At 38.1% G+C, this 21184-nt stretch overlaps 1 protein-coding gene across 7 annotated transcripts in view; it reads left to right on the top strand.

Annotated features, from left to right (window-relative positions):
* The window catches only part of ppfia2 (PTPRF interacting protein alpha 2), a 184709-nt gene that overhangs the window by 115667 nt on the left and 47858 nt on the right, over positions 1-21184 (top strand). For all 7 annotated transcript variants that reach the window (XM_085252614.1, XM_085252611.1, XM_085252617.1 and 4 more), the window contains one exon: positions 15961-16062. In XM_085252614.1, the coding sequence (XP_085108740.1) occupies positions 15961-16062 (102 nt within the window). The remainder of the gene's footprint in view (positions 1-15960; positions 16063-21184) is intronic.

Here is a 21184-nt window from a genome sequence, read left to right as displayed (position 1 = left end):
GCATTCTCGTTTGGTAATAAAATGCGCTCCCCCTCCTTGACCTTTCTAATACGTGCACAGCATCGCCATGCATTGCAGTGGCATCAATTTATCACTGTACCATACGCTGGAGCTGAATGTGTCAAGTCCAGAGCTCACACATTGGAGAAGAGATGTATCTTGGATGCTTACTTTCATAGCCTCTTCCATATGAAAGTCAAATAAACTTTCTTATTATTCAGCTCATTGCTCCTTTACCTTGACCTTGCTATCTGCAGACAGACAGAAATCCCCAGACATGTACACACTACATGCACACGCTCAAGTTTAGGTAGATCTCTTATGTGTAAGAGGAGCTTACGTCTTCTTTTGCAAAGCATCTGATTTTCATAGTATATCTGTAACAGTTATTCCTATTGATATGTCTTTTAAACTAGAAGATGGAGACTGAATATCCAGAGCCTATAAAAGTATTGTTTCTTCTCAAATACTATGAATATTCAAGTGGTACGCAGTGTGCTGCAGCACGAACAGCTAGAAATGGTAGTATACTTTCTTTTGCCCTCTCTTAGAGTTGGGCCTCAGTCACAAAGACCAATCAGCAAACCAATCAGTGACCCCCGGCAATCCCTGCTCACTTGGGGAAAAATGACTCCCCCGACTGGTTAGTGAGTTATTATCCGATGACCATACCCTTGATAATCCTTTCTGACTCTAATAATGACCATAATTTATTAAATTAGCTTTATATTTTATTTAATATGGCCTAAAACTAGCAATCGAGCTCATGAAGAAATTAAGAAAGCTTTTTCTTACTTTGAAGATTGTCATCAGTTCACCTTCTAGGCAGACTTCTCTCTTATGCCTCTTGTGACTTTTTATCAGAGAATCACATTTTATTTTCTAATTCAATTATCTAAAGATCTGAATCCAATTTATTGGCCAAGTATGTGTGTGTGTGTATATATATATACAAGGAACTGGGCTCCATTTTTTTTTCTTTATTCCCAATATACAGGGTGGGCCATTAATATGGATACCGTAATAACATGGGAATGGTTGTGGCACATTAGTATATGTGAGGGGGCAAACTCCTCAAGATGGGTGGTGATCATGGTGGCCATTTTGAAGTCGGCCATCTTGGATACAACTTTTGTTTTTCCAACAGGAGGAGGGCCATGTGACACATCAAACTTATTGGTAATGTCACAAGAAAAACAATGGTGTGCTTGGTTTCAACGTAACTTTATTCTTTCATCGGTTATTTACAAGTTTCTGACCACTTATAAAATCTGTTCAATGTGCTGCCCATTGTGTTGGATTGTCAATGCAACCCTCTTCTCCCACTTCAACTGGCCCACGACGACCAATCCACTTTCCAGGAAACTGTTCATCTAGGAATGGTCGGACCTGGCACCCATAATGTGGTGGTGCATCATCTTGCTGGAAAAACTCAGGGAACGTGCCTGCTTCAGTGCATAAAGAGGGAAACACATCATCATGTAGCATTTTGTCTTCTTGGAGGGATCCATCCAATGTGGGTTAGTGTCAGACCAATAGCGGTGGTTTTGTTTGTTAACTTCACCATTCACATAAAAGTTTGCCTCATCACTGAACAAAATCTTCTACGTGAACTGAGGGTCTTGTTCCAATTTTTGTTTTTCCCATTCTGCAAATTCTGTGCACCGATCTGGGTCATCCTCGTTGAGATGCTGCAGTAGCTGGAGTTTGTAAGGGTGCCATTTGTGAGTAGCTAATATCCGCCGAAGGGATGTTTGACTAATGCCACTCTCCAGTGACATGCGGCGAGTGCTACACTGTGGGCTCTTGCTGAATGAAGCTAGGACAGCCACTGATGTTTCTTCATTAACTGAACTAGTTTCACGAAACTTAGCAAGCAGTTTGTTAACTGTAGCATGGGAGATGGGTGGTCTCGTAGGGTGTCTTGCATTGAAATCTGTAGAGTACTTAACAGAATAGACAAAGAAGATGTTTAACAAAAGGGTTTAGAAACCCCTTTGAGAGACGAGCAAACTATTATCAATTTAAACAAAAAGATCAACCATATTAACACATTCAGATTAGATGGGGAAATTGAGGTTTAAAGCAATAAAAGTAAAAGAATTATAATAAAGAATAAAAACAGCAACTGAAAAGGGATTTTAAAAAAGACAATAAAAAGTTAATAAAATGTAAAATCTGATAAACCCAGTTACATAAAGATGTTTTTAAGAGGTGATATACTGATCCTGCTAGCAGGTTATTCCACATCCGAAAGCCCTTAATGTTAAAAGCCACGGACACTTTTGGATTTAAACAAATCACCTGTTTTAGTAATGTATGATGATTTGAAATGGGCTTATTATGTATTTTCAGTATTTTCTGTTTTATTAGAGTGATAGATGAGCATGTTAAATATGGTGAGTTCAAAGTTTCTGCACTAAAGCAATTTTTTTTTCTCCTCTTAGCATCATCTGACATCAGTAAAAGTGGATATTCCTAATATGGTCATTTCAAAACAGCCCCACCCTCCTTCTTCTTTTTACCGTGGGTAGCCAATCAGAAGAAAGATGAAAAGAGAGCTCTAAAAAATTATAAGATTAACTATAAGATTAATAATACTTCTTTTAAAACAAACAAAAAAAAAACTGTGACTCGAGTGAAACTACTCTTGTATAGCTGAAAACTGATTGATAGCTCCTGTGTAAACATAGTATTATATGTTGAGGTGAAAAACCTCTTTCATTTAGAATCTATAGTGAGACTCATTCTTATATTTCCTTGAAGACGAGCAAATTTTCACAAATTTTAGTCATACGCGGCTCACATTCTCATGGATTCTGCAGGTTAGAGGTTTAAAGCCAGCGCTGTGATGAAAGGCTATGGGAGTGTGACAGGTCCTCGTACTGGAGTTCACAGGGATCAGAATTAGTTATTAGGCACTTGAAGGGCAGTAAATTGCCAGGCTGTATTTTCCACTTTCAGATTTATGATTTGGCCTCAAGGGGCCTTTACAGCACAGACAACCTCTGTTACCTTGCCAACAAAAGGTTATTGTAAATCACACCTTTCCTACCCTCAACACCATCACACTCTCTCTTTCTCGCACACTCATTCACTCACACACACACAACTATTTACACAAACACCTGTAGTGACCTTTCATGTGTTTTTTTTTTTTCTTCAGTCAGACGTTTATGTTGGCTGTTCTTCACCTGAGGCGATCCTTTCCTATCTACAAGTGCATGTTTTCTTTTTTCTTCATTTTATTACTGTTTTTTTTATATATATTGTCATTAAAATTTAAATTCATAGCCGAGCGATACAAGCTCTTTGTTTACCATCCTAGCTCTTTTGTCTCCTTTACCTTTGTTTATTAAACAGTTTGTCCAAATAAAAAAAAAATAATAATAACAGGCAATTACACACAAAAAAAATTAAAATAAAATAAAAAATAATAATAATAACAGGCAATTACACACAAAAAAAATTAAAATAAAAAAAATAATAATAATAATAACAGGCAATTACACACAAAAAAAAATTAAAATAAAATAAAAAATAATAATAATCAGGGCATTAAAAGTGAATTTAGTTGTCGATCCATTCATTGCTGGCATGTTTCAAATTTAAAACCTATGACTATGTGTTGGTAGTCCTATAGTGCTATACTCTTTTTGCATTCATAGTGAATCATTGTACTTCATGGTGTTTGGTCTGAGCCACTGCTTGAAGCTGTGATGGCTTCAGAACACGATGTTGGAGGAATGAGCGAGCCCACAAATACTGCAATATTAATGCCTTTGAGGTTCTCAGACACAGTAGGTTCTGGAAGTACTAGACAGCGTGACAGCAGTGGCTCAGTTGTCAGTAGAGTCTGTGGGTGTCCTTGGTGTTGCACAGATTAAAGACAGCTACACTGTTGCTTAAAGAGAACTCACTGATGAAAGCATGCTGGATGCTGATGCAACAGTCACCTACCTTTAACTCACCTGTGTGTTACAATGAAGCAGACGCTGTGTTCGCTCTGCGTGGATAACCTTCTTGAATATTTAAAGCTGAGGAAATGAGATTACTGGCTGAGCTTTTATTCTTATATCGCTCTTCTGCAAGGCATGTATGGCTCCTGAGTGTCCGATCTACAATCTCTGTGACCAGTCCCTGTTCATGAGCAAGATGTAGGCCAAGAGTACAGCTGGCAGGGGCCCTCGGTGGATTGGTGTTGTTTCTGCTCAATGTTTAAATTAAGTAATACATCTACTAGATGAATTAAATAAAGTGTATTAAAGTGTATTCAGTTAACTCCCAAGGTTTTACTTATCAGAATATAATAAATTAAAAAATCAGGTTCTTACAAGGTTCTAAAAATATTTAAATCCAACGTCAATGGCATATCACACCACTTCATTATATATTTAACAAAAACTAAGCCAGCTAACCTAAGTGAACCCTATGATTCAGTCACCCTTAGAACCAACTTTAGCAGCAATACATTGTTTTCATTCTCATCTCATTATCATTTCAAATTGAAGTAAATGTTTCTCACATTGTCTTGGTGAAATTCTGGCCCACTCTTCTTCACAATGTTACTGTAATTCATTGGGGTTTGCAGGCTTTTATGCGTAACTCTCTTAAAGTCCTCCTACACAATTTCAATCAAGCTGACATCTGGGCTTTGACTGGGCTATTACAAGTTTTTTTTTCAGCTATTATGTTATAGATTTGCTGCTGTGCTTGAGATCATTGTTCAGTTGGATCACACATTTTTTTGTCAGCTTTCAGACAGATGGCCTCACATTTGAATACTTTGGTATACAGAGGGGTTCATGTTGCCCATGTCCTATTGCATCAAAACAAGCCCAAATCATCACCCCTCCACCACCATGCTTTATAGTTGGTCTGAAGTGTTCGTGCTGATGTGCTTTGTTGGATTTTCCCCAAATGTGGTGCTGTGCATTGCAACCACATCTCCACTTTGGTCTTGTCTCTCCTAAGGACATTGTTCCAAATGTCTGTTCAGATGCAACCTTGGAGACATAAGGCAGGTCCCACTTACACAAACAGTAAGTGGGAAGCAGAGATCCAACTTGTTGTCATGTTCCCAGATCAAAATATACTGCACACCAACAGGAACATTGCTCTAATTAACATTTAAACAACACTCATTAATTGTGACAGAAGGTCACAGTGACCTATTGCTTGTCAAACCTCAGAAACACAAATGCTGAAAATAACATCCACACCAATCATTGTCTAAATACAATACAATATATGTACAATATAAGAGAAATGAACATCAGACAGCTCAGGTAAGCAGCTTGAAGTTTGCTGCTTTATATACACTAGCATGCCTTTTTCTCCTTATATCATATATCAAGGATAATATTTAACATGTTTATCCAATCTCTGTGTATTTTCATATTTGCAGGGTGTGACGGACTCTGAGCATAGACTAGAAACTGTAAATCAGTCATTTCAAATGTCAATTGTCTGACTCAACCAAATGTATGACTTGTGTTTTTGTACTTGCTGTTAGTTCTCGGAAAAATAAAGTATAAATTACTAAAAGAAACAAGCAAAAAAATAAGAAAGTAAAACTAAAAATGTCAATACAGAAATGCACTTATTTACATGAGGACTTTTTTCTTGCATTGATAGTATATGTGACCGTAATGCAGGTGCTTGCTCTGTAACCAGTAGCTGTAAACAACATGATCCTGCAATCCTAAAGAGTGGAAAGTATTTTATTTTAAAAAAGTGACTAAATTAGAGTCACGATATACCGTAGCCACAAAGTTCTCATTACACAATTTAAAAGTTTCATCCCATAAAGAGACTATCATGTCTTCTTCTTGGTGTCACACTGTAAATATACCTCTGTTATTAAATTTCTACAGCTTGGATTTTATGTTTGAGAATGCACGAATATGATAGAAATGCCTCTATTTATGCTTGTTGCTCATTATCTGGTACTTTCCCAGAGTGTTTTTCACTCACTAAATGGGAGCCACGATGCATTCACTAAAGGGGTCCCTTTGTACTGCAGTTAGAGCTTCTTTCCATGAAATTTGCCATAATTTGTTTTAATGTATGCTGCGGAAGAGCGTTTGAACTCTGTTTGACTCTTCTTCAGTCTTATTTCAAACTTTTAGGAATTTTATTTAAGATAACATTTCTCAACACCTCTTTCTGCTCAGGCATTTCTGAGGCTTGGCTACAGGCTTGGGTGAGCTCTTCTCTGTGTTTCACCTGGTGAATCAGCATGCCGTCAATCATGCCACCACTTCTCCTTCTCTCCTGAGAGTACACAATTGCCAGGTTTTGTTTTTAGCCCGGAAGCACGACTCTCCTGCAGAAGCACACCTCAGTTTCAAAAAAAAAAAAAAATAGCTGTAATTTGGGCCGACAGTCGCCCACTCAGGGAGGAAGGCTTGTCCACCATTTCATTTAGAGTTCACCTTCTAGGCAGACTTCCTCACAAATATTGATACTCACACACACACACACTACCTGACATATTGCAGTGCTAGGCAGTTTGCCCAGGTAATGAGAAGTAGGAAAAGGAGAGGAGTGGTGGGGTAGCGGTCCACCAGGTCATGGGTAAAATCGTGCCTGAGAGGGGTTTGGAGCAAATATGTCAGCCTATCCAAGAGGAATTTTATATTTCCCAGCTATTTGTATGGTCAGTAAAATAAAGTAGTAACATTTCATCAAAGCTGAAACAACCTTGGAACCTTACAGTTAGTATTCAGCCCAACCTAATGTGTTTTGGAATTTCTCTAAACAATTTCTTTACTGTTTGAGCAAGTAAAGGCTTTCATTTAAAAGGACTAGGCACTGAAGTAATTTGGCAAAATAGCCAACTATCATTTCCATTCAGTTTTGATTGTGCTACAATATTAGCAAGAAGGCGAGCTACAGCTACAGCCAACTAACTGTAAATTTGAGTGCACGAATTTGGTTAGAGAGTTAGAATTATTAGCTAAGCATATACCCCTGGATAGTATTTTTCTAAGTTAGATAGCTTGCAGTTTTAAATTGCAAAATCAAATAACAACCAAATAAAAGCATTAGGAGCCATAGCTGCACTGTAACAATATTGTATACACTCCAAAAGCTGATTCTGTTCATCTGGACGTAGCGTTTTGTGGGAGAAACGTTTCGTCACTCATCTAAGTGACTTCTTCAGTCTCAGCTGACTGCAGGTTTCCCCAATCTTATAAACAGTACATTTGCATAATGACTGAAACCAGCCCAGTGAAGGAACAATGGGCTGGGAGAAATACTGTATACAATAAACTCAAGGAGGGCGCAGTGTCACCCCAGCCCTCAACCAGCTCCTCTCCACTCCTGGTAAACATTCACACATTAGTTAACAATAGCTAGAAGGTTAAAAAAAAAACTTTGTTTCTTTTTTATGCCCAAAACAAAATAAGGGTTTCTTTATGAGGTAAAAGTACTGCTCTTGACTATAGTCAAGTGGGTCCTGTCGCACCCATTTTGCCACTGGCTTTCTCCAGATCTCTAAATAACACTGGCTTTTTTATGGATAATGTTCACCATTAGCTGCCACGTGGTTAAATTCACTAACATTGATACAGACTTTGTTTTGCGTTTAGATCATGTGCCTGAAAGACCAGATGTTCAGAGAGTATTAGTCATGAAATTTGCACACATTGATTACATTGATTGAATAGGTCTTTGCCCAAATTGTGCTCGAGGTCAAGGATAGATTTCTCATTCTCAATGGATTTCGATTCTCATTAGTTCGTACAATGTATCACAAGAAAACTGTCTTTCTGTACTTCACACAAGTACTTTTGTACTTACAGTAAATTGTGGTGGTTTGTGAGATGGATGTAACTGGTGTTCAGGTTTGTCCTTATGTGGAGTTTGTGTTGGAGTCTTTTGTGCTACGTGCTGGTCATTTTTGTTGATGTTTGTGATTGGTGGACTTTTCATGTTGGCTAGTTTTGGTCACTATTGGTGCTGTAAGGTAGCTGGAGTAAAAGCACTGAGACAAGGCACTCAAGCGTAAATAGATCTGCTGAATGTTGATCTGTTGGAAGCTGTTCTCATAGAAATAAGTGTTTATCAAGGGTCTCAAACTCATTTTAGTTTATGGTGCAGCATTGAAAACCTACCAGGAGTACTACAGCATGATATTTAAAGAAAATAACTAATTTTCACACCAGTTGGACCTCCCAGCAGTCTATTTCTAGCCCCTGGGTTGCATGTTTGACACCACCTCTGTCTATTAGAAACGACTGACAGAGTCAGGAAAGAATCCAGTTACTATTTTTCAAGTAAAGTCCCACTCCATTTGTACATTGGCACTGCAGATATTTTTAATACATGGAAAATGTGATATGGTAGAAATTCCTTTTTTTTTTTTTTTTTTTTTAAATCAAATCGTTTATTAGAAACATGCTCTTTTGCACAGCTGACAGCATTCAGGAACGTCAGCATTTCTCTTCCCTTATAGAGTACTCCAATGTCTCCAGGGCCCCAACAGTCTGTGTGTGTGTTTGTGTGTTTGTACTGTACATCACCCTAACCCTCTACCTCTGTGTGACTTGTAAGGTGAAAGTTCTCTTAACTGATGCGCTGAAGATGCTCTGTCACGCAAGCCCCTCAGCATGTGCATCTTATATCTCACGACTCCGCTGCGCCTCTCTGATTCTCTGCTCACTGAATCATATTTCCACCACAGTGCACCCAGCCTTCTTTTTTTTTTCTTCTTCAGTTTTTCTGTGCTGCTAGTCCATTTTTATGTTATTTATGAGAGCAACGCCTAGAAGTAGTGTTTCCTGGGAATAAAAAGTCACCAGGTTATATTTTCCTTGGGAGATAAAGCAAAATATAAATCACTGCATGGAAACAAACTTCCATTTGCTGCATTTTTGCTGTGAATAATTCATTGTGTCTCGAATGTACCATAAGGAACTCTGGTTTATGTTTCTCCTCATATCAGTGTTGTTATTGATGCTGGTGTATAGGTTACAGATGTTTTCTCTAAATATACAATATTTAAGTTTATAAAAATGCAAAAATGCTTAGCCTGATAGTTTTACGCATAACAAGACACCTGTTATGAAATGTGCTAAAATATTACCATTCCTCCTTGCTTATTTGTTTTACAGATTTTACATTATATACTCATTGCCCACTTTATAAGGTACAGCTGTTAAACTGCCAGTAAATGCAAATATCTAATCAGCTGATCACATGATAGTAACTCGGTTCATTTAGGCTTTTATACAGGATGACCTGCTGAAGTTCAAATTAGGCATCAGAATTGGGAAGAAAGTTGTGAGTAAAAATCACCTAAATCTAGGGTTTGCAGAGGAAGAAGACTTAAAAAAAACAACATATGAGGGATGAAGGAGAACGTGACAAAGAGCAGAAGCAAACTGAGGGTTTAAATACACAAAAAGAGATCAGGGCAGATTGGAGACACCTGGGGAAAAACACACAGCTGAACTCAATCTAAATAATGCGATAAACTACAGTGACCCCAATGTCACGATAAACATGATATTGGGTTCACTGTCCTTAAATGGCCTCTATTGTAACCAGATTTCATCCAATAGAACACCTTGGAGGTGCAGTCAACAAATCTTCATCGACTGTGTGATGCTATCATGTCAATAGGGAGCAAAGTCTCTGAGGAATGTTTCCAGCACCTTGTTGAATCTACGACTAGAAGAATTAAGGCAGCTCTCAAGGCAAAAGGGTTTCCAACTGAAAGTTCCTCTCATAAAAGGTGCCATCACAAGTTATCTATGTCATGTGCATCAATGCATAACCCAAATTTATTTAAGTTTTTTAATACTCAGGTTGACAATTGCCTTAAATGTGAGCGGTTCCACCAGGCATTATTTGTTAGTTTGTTAAATATATGTAATGCAAAAGAAGCTCAAACTTTTTTGCTCTTCCTCTTTTCTTTTCACTTTGACTTTTGTTGTAATGAAGAGATCATTTTACTGGATTGTACAAGCTGCACAACTGTGAAATTTGCTTCAGTAGGCCCACACAATCTGTCATGGTCCTGACAGTTTGGCCTTTGTAAAGAGATTGTCTTAGAAACATTTCCTTGCCCCTGGGGTTATGGCCTTTACTTTAACTCAGCTCTATGAGAAAGGATTGTCCTGAGACAAAGGGTTCACAGATGAGCTGTGGAGAGAGAATATTGCAGTCTGTTGCTGAGGAAGTTGAAGCTTACCAGCACTGCTGGAGCACAGGCAGGGGGCTTGTAGGTCTCACAAGCATTAAAAGCAAATTGTGCAATTTGCAGAAGGACCCTTTCTTAAGAGGAGGTGACTGTGATTAGCTACATTCCCGTGGGAGGGAGATTTATGAAGTCTGAGCTTGTTTTTTGGGCCTGACCTACTGCACAAGTTGGAACATCATTAAAATATGATTTCCCATTCTAATTTATGATCATGTGACACTGTGATTATCACTACTGGGGATCATTTTCAGCAAAATAATAAGATGACAATGGACATGTAGCATAACATTGTTTTAATGTAATATAAATGTGGCAATCTGGAATCGTCGGAATCATGATAATATTAAAAATGAGTAAAATACATCTTAAAGTCCTACAAATGGGGCGACCATGGCTCAGGGGGTTGGGAAGCGTATCTGTAACCGGAAGGTCGCAGTTCGATCCCCGGGCTCTCTGTCCTGGTCATTGTGTCCTTGGGCAAGACACTTTACTCTACCGCCTACTGGTGTTGGCCAGAGGGGCCGATGGCGCGATATGGCAGCCTCGCTTCTGTCAGTCTGCCCCAGGGCAGCTGTGGCTACAACTGTAGCTGCCTCCACCAGTGTGTGAATGCGAGAGTGAATGAATAAAAATTCAAATTCAAATTTTATTTGTCACGAACACAGTCATACACAGTACGATATGTAGTGAAATGCTTGGACAACTGCTCGTGACCTAAAGAAAACAAAAAAGGAAAAGGCTATGAATAAGATAGGAAATAAATATGAAAAATTAAAAAGGGTAAATTTAACTAGGAAGGAATAAAATATAAATTAAGGTTAAAAATGAAATAACTGTACAACACAAATTAGAATGAAGGGTAAATTTAACTGGGAAGAATAAGATAAAATATATAAATTAAAGTTGAAAATAAAATAACTGTACAACAAAATACACAATACACAATAATAGTGTACATTGTAAATAGTGGCATTGTAAAGCGCTTTGGGTGCCTTGGGTGCCTTGAAAAGCGCTATATAAATGCAATCCATTATAAATGTTTTTCTGTTCTGTTGGGTTGTTATACAGTAGGTCAACTCCCCATGGAGACGACTTGTTTATCATGCCACCATTTTCCCCTATCTCCTGTTTCTATGGTAACAGCTTAGCGAACTTTATTTGCAAATACACTAGTTAACATTTTTCATTTTTTAACCTTTGACTTCTCAACTATTATGCACTTGCTACTCTTACAGATGTGTTCGTACAAGGCCTGTTATAATTCAGCTTTATTAAGCACTGGATGGTTAAATTAGATAAATATGTCATATTCTAGCAGTGCATTTTTTTCCCGTTGCAATCGCAGTTAAAAAAAAAAAAAGAATAAATAAATACGATCTTTTGCCACCGACAGCATGCTGTTTTTGATTAGGCCTTAGTTACTCTTTTTAAGTTCTTGATTGCACTCAGATTCCAGCTGTTGACTGACAATTAAGTTAAGAGACGCTACAGTTAATTAACATTTTAATCTTGAATGTCAAACAATGGCTGAAAGGACTTTGAAAGGACCTTTGGAGCAAGACACTATAGTTAATTTAAATAGAAAAAAGAATGTCATAGCATTTTCTTAGACTAATGTGATTACAGTTTGTTTAATATTTTGTGGTATATTTAGAAAAATGTTATGCCTTCCAGAGCCTAAAAAAAACCTATTGTTTATATTCACATTCACATTAAGCAGGAATACAATGTTATGCCTTCCATTCTGTAAATATTGTGCATGTAATAAAAAGAGCTGCACAGTTCTATAAATTCACTGTTTGGTTTTTGGCCCAAAAAGCGAACTCCCATGACTGTGATGGATTTTCAGTTCAATTTTTACATCAAAAATCTTTGTACTTTTAATTACAGCAGTTCCACAAGGCTAATTAGCATAAGCAAAATGAGCATGTGGCTAATTAACATTTTATTAGACGCACGGGTTAGGGAAGCTGTGTGTCGATCTTCATTTATCAATCTGTATTTTCACACATGCTTTTTATAGCAACACAAAATCTGCTTTTAATTTTAATTAAATACTTAATTTCACTCTTTATTTCGATCAAAATTATTCTGACTCTCTGCAATGAACCGATCATCACTTGCAGCCAGTCGACGTGTTCAGAATGACTTGGTTTATCAAGATCGTGATAAAAGGGGATCTGTATGTTATCAGTTTGTGAATGAATGGGGTCAAATTGGCAATTACATGCAATCAATCTAGTATAATATGTTGGGAAACTGATAAATCTACACATAAAATGCACATTACCTACTTACAATAAGAATCTAAGAACTTCATTTGCAACAGAAGTTTAGAAAATCCTCCACAATTCACTAAAGGACAATGATTTAACTCCAAAATAAGACTATAACAGGAACAAAACTGCAATAGTTGGCAGCCAGTTGAGGAGAGTACGCTATTGCAAAGACACATCACAGACAAGTTGCAATCATCGGTGCAGACTGACTCAGAGTGATTGGAGCATGCTGGCAGTTGGACTGACTACTGAGTCAGACAACGATTTGTTTGGAGACAGGTTGCCTCCCACCAGGTGACATGTGCAATCACCTTTGGCCAGAGGTTTGTGGTATTGCATGTTAAACCTCTGGAGTCACTGCAGCTACTTCCTTCCGTCGCCAAATTCAATGCAATCATCGAGCAGCATCCTTGTTTATATATATTTTTTTTTAATTTGTAAACAACACCCACAAGATGACTCTGGATCTTTGTATCGTGAATTTTCTCTGTGTTACTAACAAAGCATGACACCATGTTAGTGTGAACATGGATGTAATTGTCTCAATATATCAGGTGATAAAAATAAAGCACCTTTGTGAATACTCTGGTCTTCAATATTACACCTTTCTGCTGCTTCAGGGATTTCACACAGTTTATCCCTTGAGGCGATGGACTTCAGCTCTTTCTCTACTCACCATCCCAGCTTGTTCTAAATGTAGACCTAAAATCTTTTTCTTTGATCCCAGATTGGCTTGACTCTTTGGAAGTCTGCCCTCACAATACAAAGTGAGAGTTTTTTTAAGGATTTTCTTGGTGTATGGCTTCTTTGTGAAGAGGATTTGTGGCTCTATAAGATCTATAAGGATTTGATGCGCTGCTGTAGCTACGAGACACAATATTGCTCCACTCCCTGGAGTCTGTCTGTAACACTGAGTTATTGTCCATGACTCCTGAAGGACAGCTGGTGTACAGATTCCAAATTACAACGTGTACCCAGACAGACAGATCACTTGTACTTAACTGGTTGCTTTCAAAACTGAATTTGTATTCCTTTATTTTTCTATAGGAAGTGTATATATAACTAAAGTAAATGACCTGCAACTTATTATTACCGATGATATTTTGGTATACTCATTCAATTCTTAAGTAGCAGAAAAGCTATTTAACAAGACAAAACCACATCTGTCATATTTTTTTAAATATTTTGTTCCAATACAAATTTTTCTAATTTTTTTTTAATGATTAGCTTTCTGTAAAATCAACTAATAATTGGTGCTTCAATAAATCAGCATCCTTTCATGTGTTGCATCTCTGGAGCAGTTTAGAAAAGTAAAGTTTAGCTTAACTTCGACCTGTAGTCTTTTGCGAAGGACACCATACTTGCATCAGTTCCTTCAGTACTTCAGACGTGCACATATTTCCCCCCATATAAATGTGAAATCAAACACCGAGCGTGTCAGTTACTGCCTCACGTCAGTCTATTCTAAATTGAAACGCATGAGTCGCAGTGTCACTGTTGTCTCTGTTTGATTTCCTTCTACCTGTCTGTTCTGGCCTGCTTCAAAAAATGTTTGTTGTGGCTATGCTTAATTTAGACCAGAATGACAAGGACAAAGGTTTTGAAGCCTTCCCAAGCGACAGCCTCCCCTTCTGAAGATTGTTTATGATAGCTGTAGATCTGTAGGTATAGCTCAGAATCCCTCTGAGAGATTCTGAATCAAAAGTGTGTTTAAGAAAACAAGAGCACCAGAAGACTGTATGTGTTTTGGGTCTGGAGGAGGACTGGCAGTTTGCTCAGGCTGTAATTGTAAATGTAGTTGAGCCAGAGCAAATATCTTTTGTCAGTATCCATCTGCAGAAAACCGAGACAAAGAGCAAAGCTGATGTTCTGGCAAAGAAACAAGGCTTTGAAGAATAGTTGTGGTAATTGTTCTCACTGATTGGATTTCATTCGTCGTCCACTACATGCAGCCAGCAGCAGCTGTATCTAGAGCAGGGCGATATGGCCAAAAATATTTATCACGATATATATTTGAAAATTTGCGATAACGATATAACCGACGATATAATTGATGCGAGACAAAATACAACTCCACAACATTACTAGCGCAAAAAGACAACCTTCCATTTATTTTCACTTAAACAAGAAGCTGGTTTTTATGTACATTAAAGCTTTATAAAAATGTAACAGTGCAAATGCAAATTCCTTGCTGAAAGTTTAACCAAAAGGCATTTCCAGTAGAAATGGGCTGACATATCCTGAGCATAACCATGTATAATATCCACTGAAGTTAAAAAGAGGTGCTTTGCAACATTAAACTGCAGTGTGCAGTATGTATTTTTCGGACCATAAGGTGCACGGGATTATAAGGCACATTAAGCGAAACAAAGCAGTCAGATAAATCAAACTTTATTAAACTCATTCTTCTTGCTTCCTCCACTTCTGTACCATTGATTCATTAATGTTGAATTCTCTGGCAGCTGTTCTATTCCCATGTTGTTGCAGTATATTAATGACTAACCTCGTATTGTGGATGGATTATCTCAGTTGTTCTCCTGACTGAAGTTTGGTCCGTTTACAGTATCCTGCCATGCGATTGCATTTGTTTCTAACCATGAAGAACCTTCACGTTAACTTTTATAAGTGGAAAAGTGTTAGTGTTCGTCCTCCAGCTTCACTGTTTATGTTATGCTAACATAGCTGTGTCACTAGCGATCACGTAGCACATCATTATATACCAGCTAGCCCAACTTCAGTAACCCTACAAACGTCACTGCTGTTTAGTTTCCTGTCTTCATTTATGTTGGAAGTGATAGCAGAGCTGTACGTTTGATTTTTTTCAGAAATCTCTCAGTCAGAACATGCAATATCATGCTTAGGTAACTAGCGAAACTAGCGAGCTAACTTCCGCTAGCTTCCTGCTAACTTCTAACTCCGTTAAATGTAATAACTTTTGTTTTCATGGATGCCTGGAAGTTAAACTTTATAGTTACACCTGGTAAAGCAGCAATGCTGATCGTTTTATTAAAGATGAAAGAATTTAGACAGTTTTTAACTCTAAGTGATGCTGCAGTGTTGTTTGACCTGAAGTATACGGAGTTTAGGACCCAGATTACTCCCAGATTTAAGAGCATCTTAGTCCGACAAATACGACAATAACAACGGCCGCTTGCATGTTCTGCAAAAAAATGTGCTTTGTTGTGTATCTGACGGACAAACACCAAACCAGTTCCACATCACGGAAGTTGCACCATTTTTACAAACCAATTCTGGTTCATCTGTTTCACTCAACAATCGGCCATGTGCGTATGAAAACAAAGGCACTGCGCATGCGCGTTTTACTCCCATTCTATCGCGATATTTCATTTTCCTATCGTTGCCTAACATTATACCGGTATTACCGTGAACGGTATAATATGGCCCAGCCCTAGCTGTATCCCAAGTATTGTGTGATGCTTACCCGTCTCTGTCTTTTCTCTTGCTTAGGAGTTTGCAGCACTGACCAAGGAGCTGAACGCCTGCAGGGAACAGCTGCTGGAGAAAGAGGAAGAGATATCTGAGCTCAAAGCCGAGAGGAACAACACCAGGGTGAGGACAGCATCCTTATACAGCTTTATTAAACTTTCCTTACTTAACTTATTTTAATATGACCATTGGAATTCAGTAGTTCTGAGCAATAAGAACAAACAAAACTGATGTTTGGACATTTTAAACCAGAAATGAAGCTGCTTCTGCATTTCATACTCAATCCTTTTTTTATGCATTCCACAAGTTGCTCTCAAGTTTTCCCAAAAAACCTGCTGGACACTGCGATAGGCAGCATCCAGAGGAAGATTAAGCTATCTGGTGGCTACGGTTTTAAGGCTGCAAAAGCACTGAAGCAACCATGCACACTGTCTATTTCCTGTGCCCAGGCACACCTCATTAGCTCTCCACATTCTGCCTGAAAATTGTTCCACTTACTTCACATGGATGGCTGCTCAACAGTAAAACTAAGTCCAAATGGTACTGATGCCCTGCAGTGTCCAGTTCAAAGAATTTGGTGTGGGGGAGGGGCAGCTAAAAAAAAACATTAGAGGATCAGCTGAAGTCCAGTATCTTCAATAAAAAACATTGCCTTTTTAAAGCACACTCTGCTGTTGATAGATAAGACTCTGCTTTCCATCCCAATGCTGATGAAGTGTGTATTTGCAGTCTTGCACTATCTTCCTCTGGTGGAGACAGAAGATTTTAGCACAGCACTGATGGAAAATTACAGAAAAGAGGGAGGTGAGGTGCAAGAAAGGAGGACAGACAAAAGTCATTTTCACTCTCGCACTTTATTATCACCTCAAATTCTCCAACAGGCAATTACTAAGCAAATTTTAATTAAGCTTGGTTTTGTCACTGGTTATAATTAAATCTTGGAAGACATGTACAGGCAGTCATTTGACGTGGGAACCTGCAACATCATGTGATGAGTATGGGATTGGTCTTATTGGCTGTGGGTTAAGCATCACAGTCTTTGATATGTGATGAAGATCTAGAGTTTTCAAACTTTTGAGGGGCCAAGACTAACTAACATTCATAACTGATTGCTTTCGTGTGTTTTAACTGATAAATTTTCAAATCACCAGCTACAACTTAGGGGATTAGTGTACTATCTGTTTTATCGCAGGCATAATTGTGCACTTTGCTCATAGTTTTACAGAGTTACCAGAATGGAAATCAAACATAATTAAGCAACTAAACTCAAACTAACTAACTAGTATGTTAGGTCTCATTCACTAAAGCCTAGAGACCAGTTAATGACCATCTCACAACCACTAGTCGCTAGCAGAGAAAATGTGTAGACCCTTAGTGAGTGAGCGGCTGCTGGAGGTTGCTCACTCAAACTAGGTGAAATCAGTCGCCAAAAGGGTGCTGCACCGAAACCATGATTGCTTTGGTTTCAAGCAGACTGCCAACAGTTTGCATGTGAGATGCAGACTTGTCTGCAAACACTCACCGTTTTCCTCTGTTAGCTGAAAGTTGGAAACGTTTGGGGCAAATCGGAAAAAGAGAAAGTCGTGCCTTACCACTTCAACCAAAACACTTCAAAAGCCACAACTTTTACTTTGTAGATCAAAGTTCTCTGTTGCCTGTTCGCCTCACACGTTTCACTTTTACTACTGCTTGGTGAGTAGTTTTCAGGTATTTGCAGTAGATACTGACTAATATAAGATTTTTGCAAGTAATACCGATATTTATTGATTAAAAACTCGGATATATCGGATGAAGCACAAGTTTGAAGGATATGTGTAACAACATTTCATCTTTACTTTTTAAATTTTCATTTTTTGGCAAGTTAAAAATCCAGATATCAATATATTTGCAAGTAGCTGATATCTACTCATATCAGTTAAGCTCAAGCTCTAGTTTACAGTCAATTCAGTGTCTGCGCTGCAAACTGTGTGCGATCATGGCGACCTGTTACTTATTAAAGCAATCACAAGGGGCGCGGGGTCACTTATCGCCACCACACCAATAAAAGTACTCTGAATTTATATTTTTAGGTGGGGCTTATTTGTTTTGTAAAAGGGTTCATGCTAATCAAAAATTATCAGTTTTCATCAGCTTAAAATTTTCATTATGTAATAATTATGCTATTTAATTACTTTGAGCATTTGAGTTCAAATGCCACTGAAATTCTTTGTGTTATAAAACCTTTTAAACATTGTCCTTTACATCTGTTTTATATTGATAAATCCAAATTGCAGTTTTAAGCATGTAAATTCCACACATGCGCTTTTACAAAAGGATCATTTAATTCAATCTACACCATGAACAAGCTGGCTAGCATCATGGTTTGTTTGCTTGAAACTAAGAAAGCGTGACTCAGATCTGGTCTTCTGTTGCTGCTCTTACTCAGTTTGGCCTCGAACCGTAACTTGACAACGTGGTCTGGCTCAAATATTTCTCTATGCCGGCCAGTTAGCTAGCTGGCTAACAAGCCAAGCTCTGCAGCAGCAGAACAGTCTGTTGTACCCCGAGTGAAGTGAGTGATTTCATGACAGATTTACGTGATGTCTCACAGTCGCATCAGAGTAGCTGTTGGCACAAAGATAATGTGAGTAATGGACCCAATATGCCTGCTTCATTGGCATAAAAGATCCTTGTCTAGATATGCACTTTTCAATGTCATGCCACATTTTAGGATTTACAACAACTCATTTTGTGCACCACTTAGCCGTGGGTCACGGACCCCACTTTCGGCAGCTGATGTAGAGACAGAGACAGAAAAACAAGATCGGATAAATAATGAAAATATTTACTGAACGAGATTGGAAATGGGGTGCTGTTGAGTAAACACTGACTTCCTGATTGAATCAACAGTAGGCATTTTGTTGAGTGTGCAGGATTATATATGTAGACATGATGGATGTTGATGGATCTCTCAGGGACACTTGAATCAGAGAGACAAATGAAGAGACTACACTCATACAGCAGTGCTCTGCAGGGGTCTTCTTTTCACTGCAAGTTTTCATTGTTCGACTCTTACACCTCACTCCTGCAGAGATTCTGATCACTTCTGCCTGCTCCAGTGTTTTCTATTGAAAATATATCTTTAGGATCCTGCAGACATCCCCCCATAAAAAAGGAATCAAACATTTTTATGGATTTTGCTGCTTTTGGTTTGTTTTGTCAGGTGTGTTTGACATTAAAATGAGTCAGAATGCTATTGATTATTTCTGTTACTTTATTTGGAACCATATATTGAAGAATATCATATTCTAAGCTAGCACTCTTGTCTTTTTACATTTACATTTTGGGAAATTCAGTTAGATGAAAAGATCGATCCTGTTCTAAATGTTGGACTACTGGCGCTGCACAGTAGTCAGTATACTCAGTTGGCACAAAAAGGAAATTTTGAAAAGGATCTATTGACTTTGGCTAGTGGTAGCCAAATTTACTTGAAACTTTAAGATAACAAAAGTTCATAATATAAACTTTGTAATACTTCATTAAAAGTAAGAAGGCATCTACAGCACGATTATTACTTCTGTAATCTGTAATCATGCTCCAGAACTACTTTTGGCAGCCATGGCTGTAAGGTGTTCAGGCCTGCAAAGTGATCCCAAATCACCATCCACCACCGTGCTTGACATATTTGCAGATGTCTGTCTCTATTTTGGTGTCATCTGTCCAAAGGACATTGTTCCAGGACACATGTTATTTATTCAGATGCAACTTTACAAACCTGAGCTGTGCTGCCATATTCTTTATAAAGCGATATTTTAAACACTAACAGATCCTTGTAGGGCCAATGTAGATGTAGCTCTTACAAATTTTTGCACTTCGTCTGAGCATTGCGCAGTCTGACCCCTGATTCAATTCGATTGGATGTCTGGGAAGATGGAGACATCGTGTTGCTGACATTAAGCTGCTACCTATCATCTTAATTCGTACAGAAGCAGTCGGTGTGTACTTTGTTTTTCACAGGACTGCATGTTTGTGAAAACTGTCTTTTTGACATGACTGTATATAAAAATTAAAAGTCAAACCAGAAGTGCTATTGGCACAAAGATTAAGACTACAAGGAGCCTTAAATCTGCATTCTTTTAAATAGCCAGCGGGGCATAACACAAAAACATTGGGAAATTACCTTTTGGCTTTCTTCATCTATCATGTTAGTAAAAGCTTTCTGAGGAGTTTATACTCTCAAACTCTAGTTTCAAACTTTGCTGACCACAGCGTGAGCTTAGTTTACTAAATTATGGTCCCATTTAGAATTTAAAAAAATTAAAAAAACTAATAAAATTAAAAAAGAAAAAAAATCTTGTTACTTGTTACAGTTATGCTTGAGGGCTAGCTGCCTCAGTATTGGCAATTTTAAGGAGTTTTCATGGTTACTCATGGTTATCTGTTTGCCACAATTGGTGCTATGTAGCCTATGGAAGAATCTTTTCAGATCTATGTTAATAATTTAGCCTATTTTTACTTCAGCAGAGATGTCAGTGGTATTTTGACTTAATAACAATGGTTTACACTTGGAATACACTTGCAATGGAATATACTTACACCAGCTAACTATGTTAGGTAGTCTCAGATGGAGATGTTTGGACAGTTAAAGGTATGGTGGGAATATAACCAGTAAGGTCAGAAAGAGCACACAGATCATTCTGAGCTGTAACTTTAGCCTATAACCAGATCATTATCTCGAGGCTATATTATTATTGCCCTGGACGACATCAGAGAGGGAAAGAAGTGTCACGATCTGCCTCACTAGGGGAAATGAAATGAAAGCAGACGATCCTACACTGATCTCACAGTGGAACCTGAGCAGGCTACAGTAACAAATAACGTTTTATCTCTGCTGAATAACACACATGATTGTTTACTCCCCGTTTTTGTTGTGTAGTTGCCTTTTGTTTAGCCTGCCTCCAAGCTCCGCATTTCTTCTCTGTCTTTGTGTAGCACTCTGCTGGCTGTTGACTTGACAAGTTACCTCGCAACATAGATTACACTTTTGTGTGTTTTTGTTGAAAGAACAGCGTTGCCTTTGCAGTTATCTGCCCCCTTTTTTATATATACATTGTTCGCACAGTTACATTGATGAGGCGTTGCAAGAATACAAAGCAAACTTTTCTTACTGGAAAACATTCTCTCCAGTGATTCTGAACTTTTATACCATAATTTGGTAATAACTCACAACAGTTTATGAGAATGTAAATAGCGATTATGGCCATTT

This window comes from Mchenga conophoros, linkage group LG17 (assembly GCF_057382185.1).
Source record: "Mchenga conophoros isolate Kocher_MC1m ecotype Shallow Benthic linkage group LG17, M_conophoros_male_GT1.1, whole genome shotgun sequence".
In the NCBI taxonomy this organism is placed as follows: Eukaryota; Metazoa; Chordata; class Actinopteri; order Cichliformes; family Cichlidae; genus Mchenga; species Mchenga conophoros.
The sequence above is the reverse complement of the archived record's forward strand: the minus strand, read 5'-3'. Positions and strand labels throughout refer to the sequence as shown.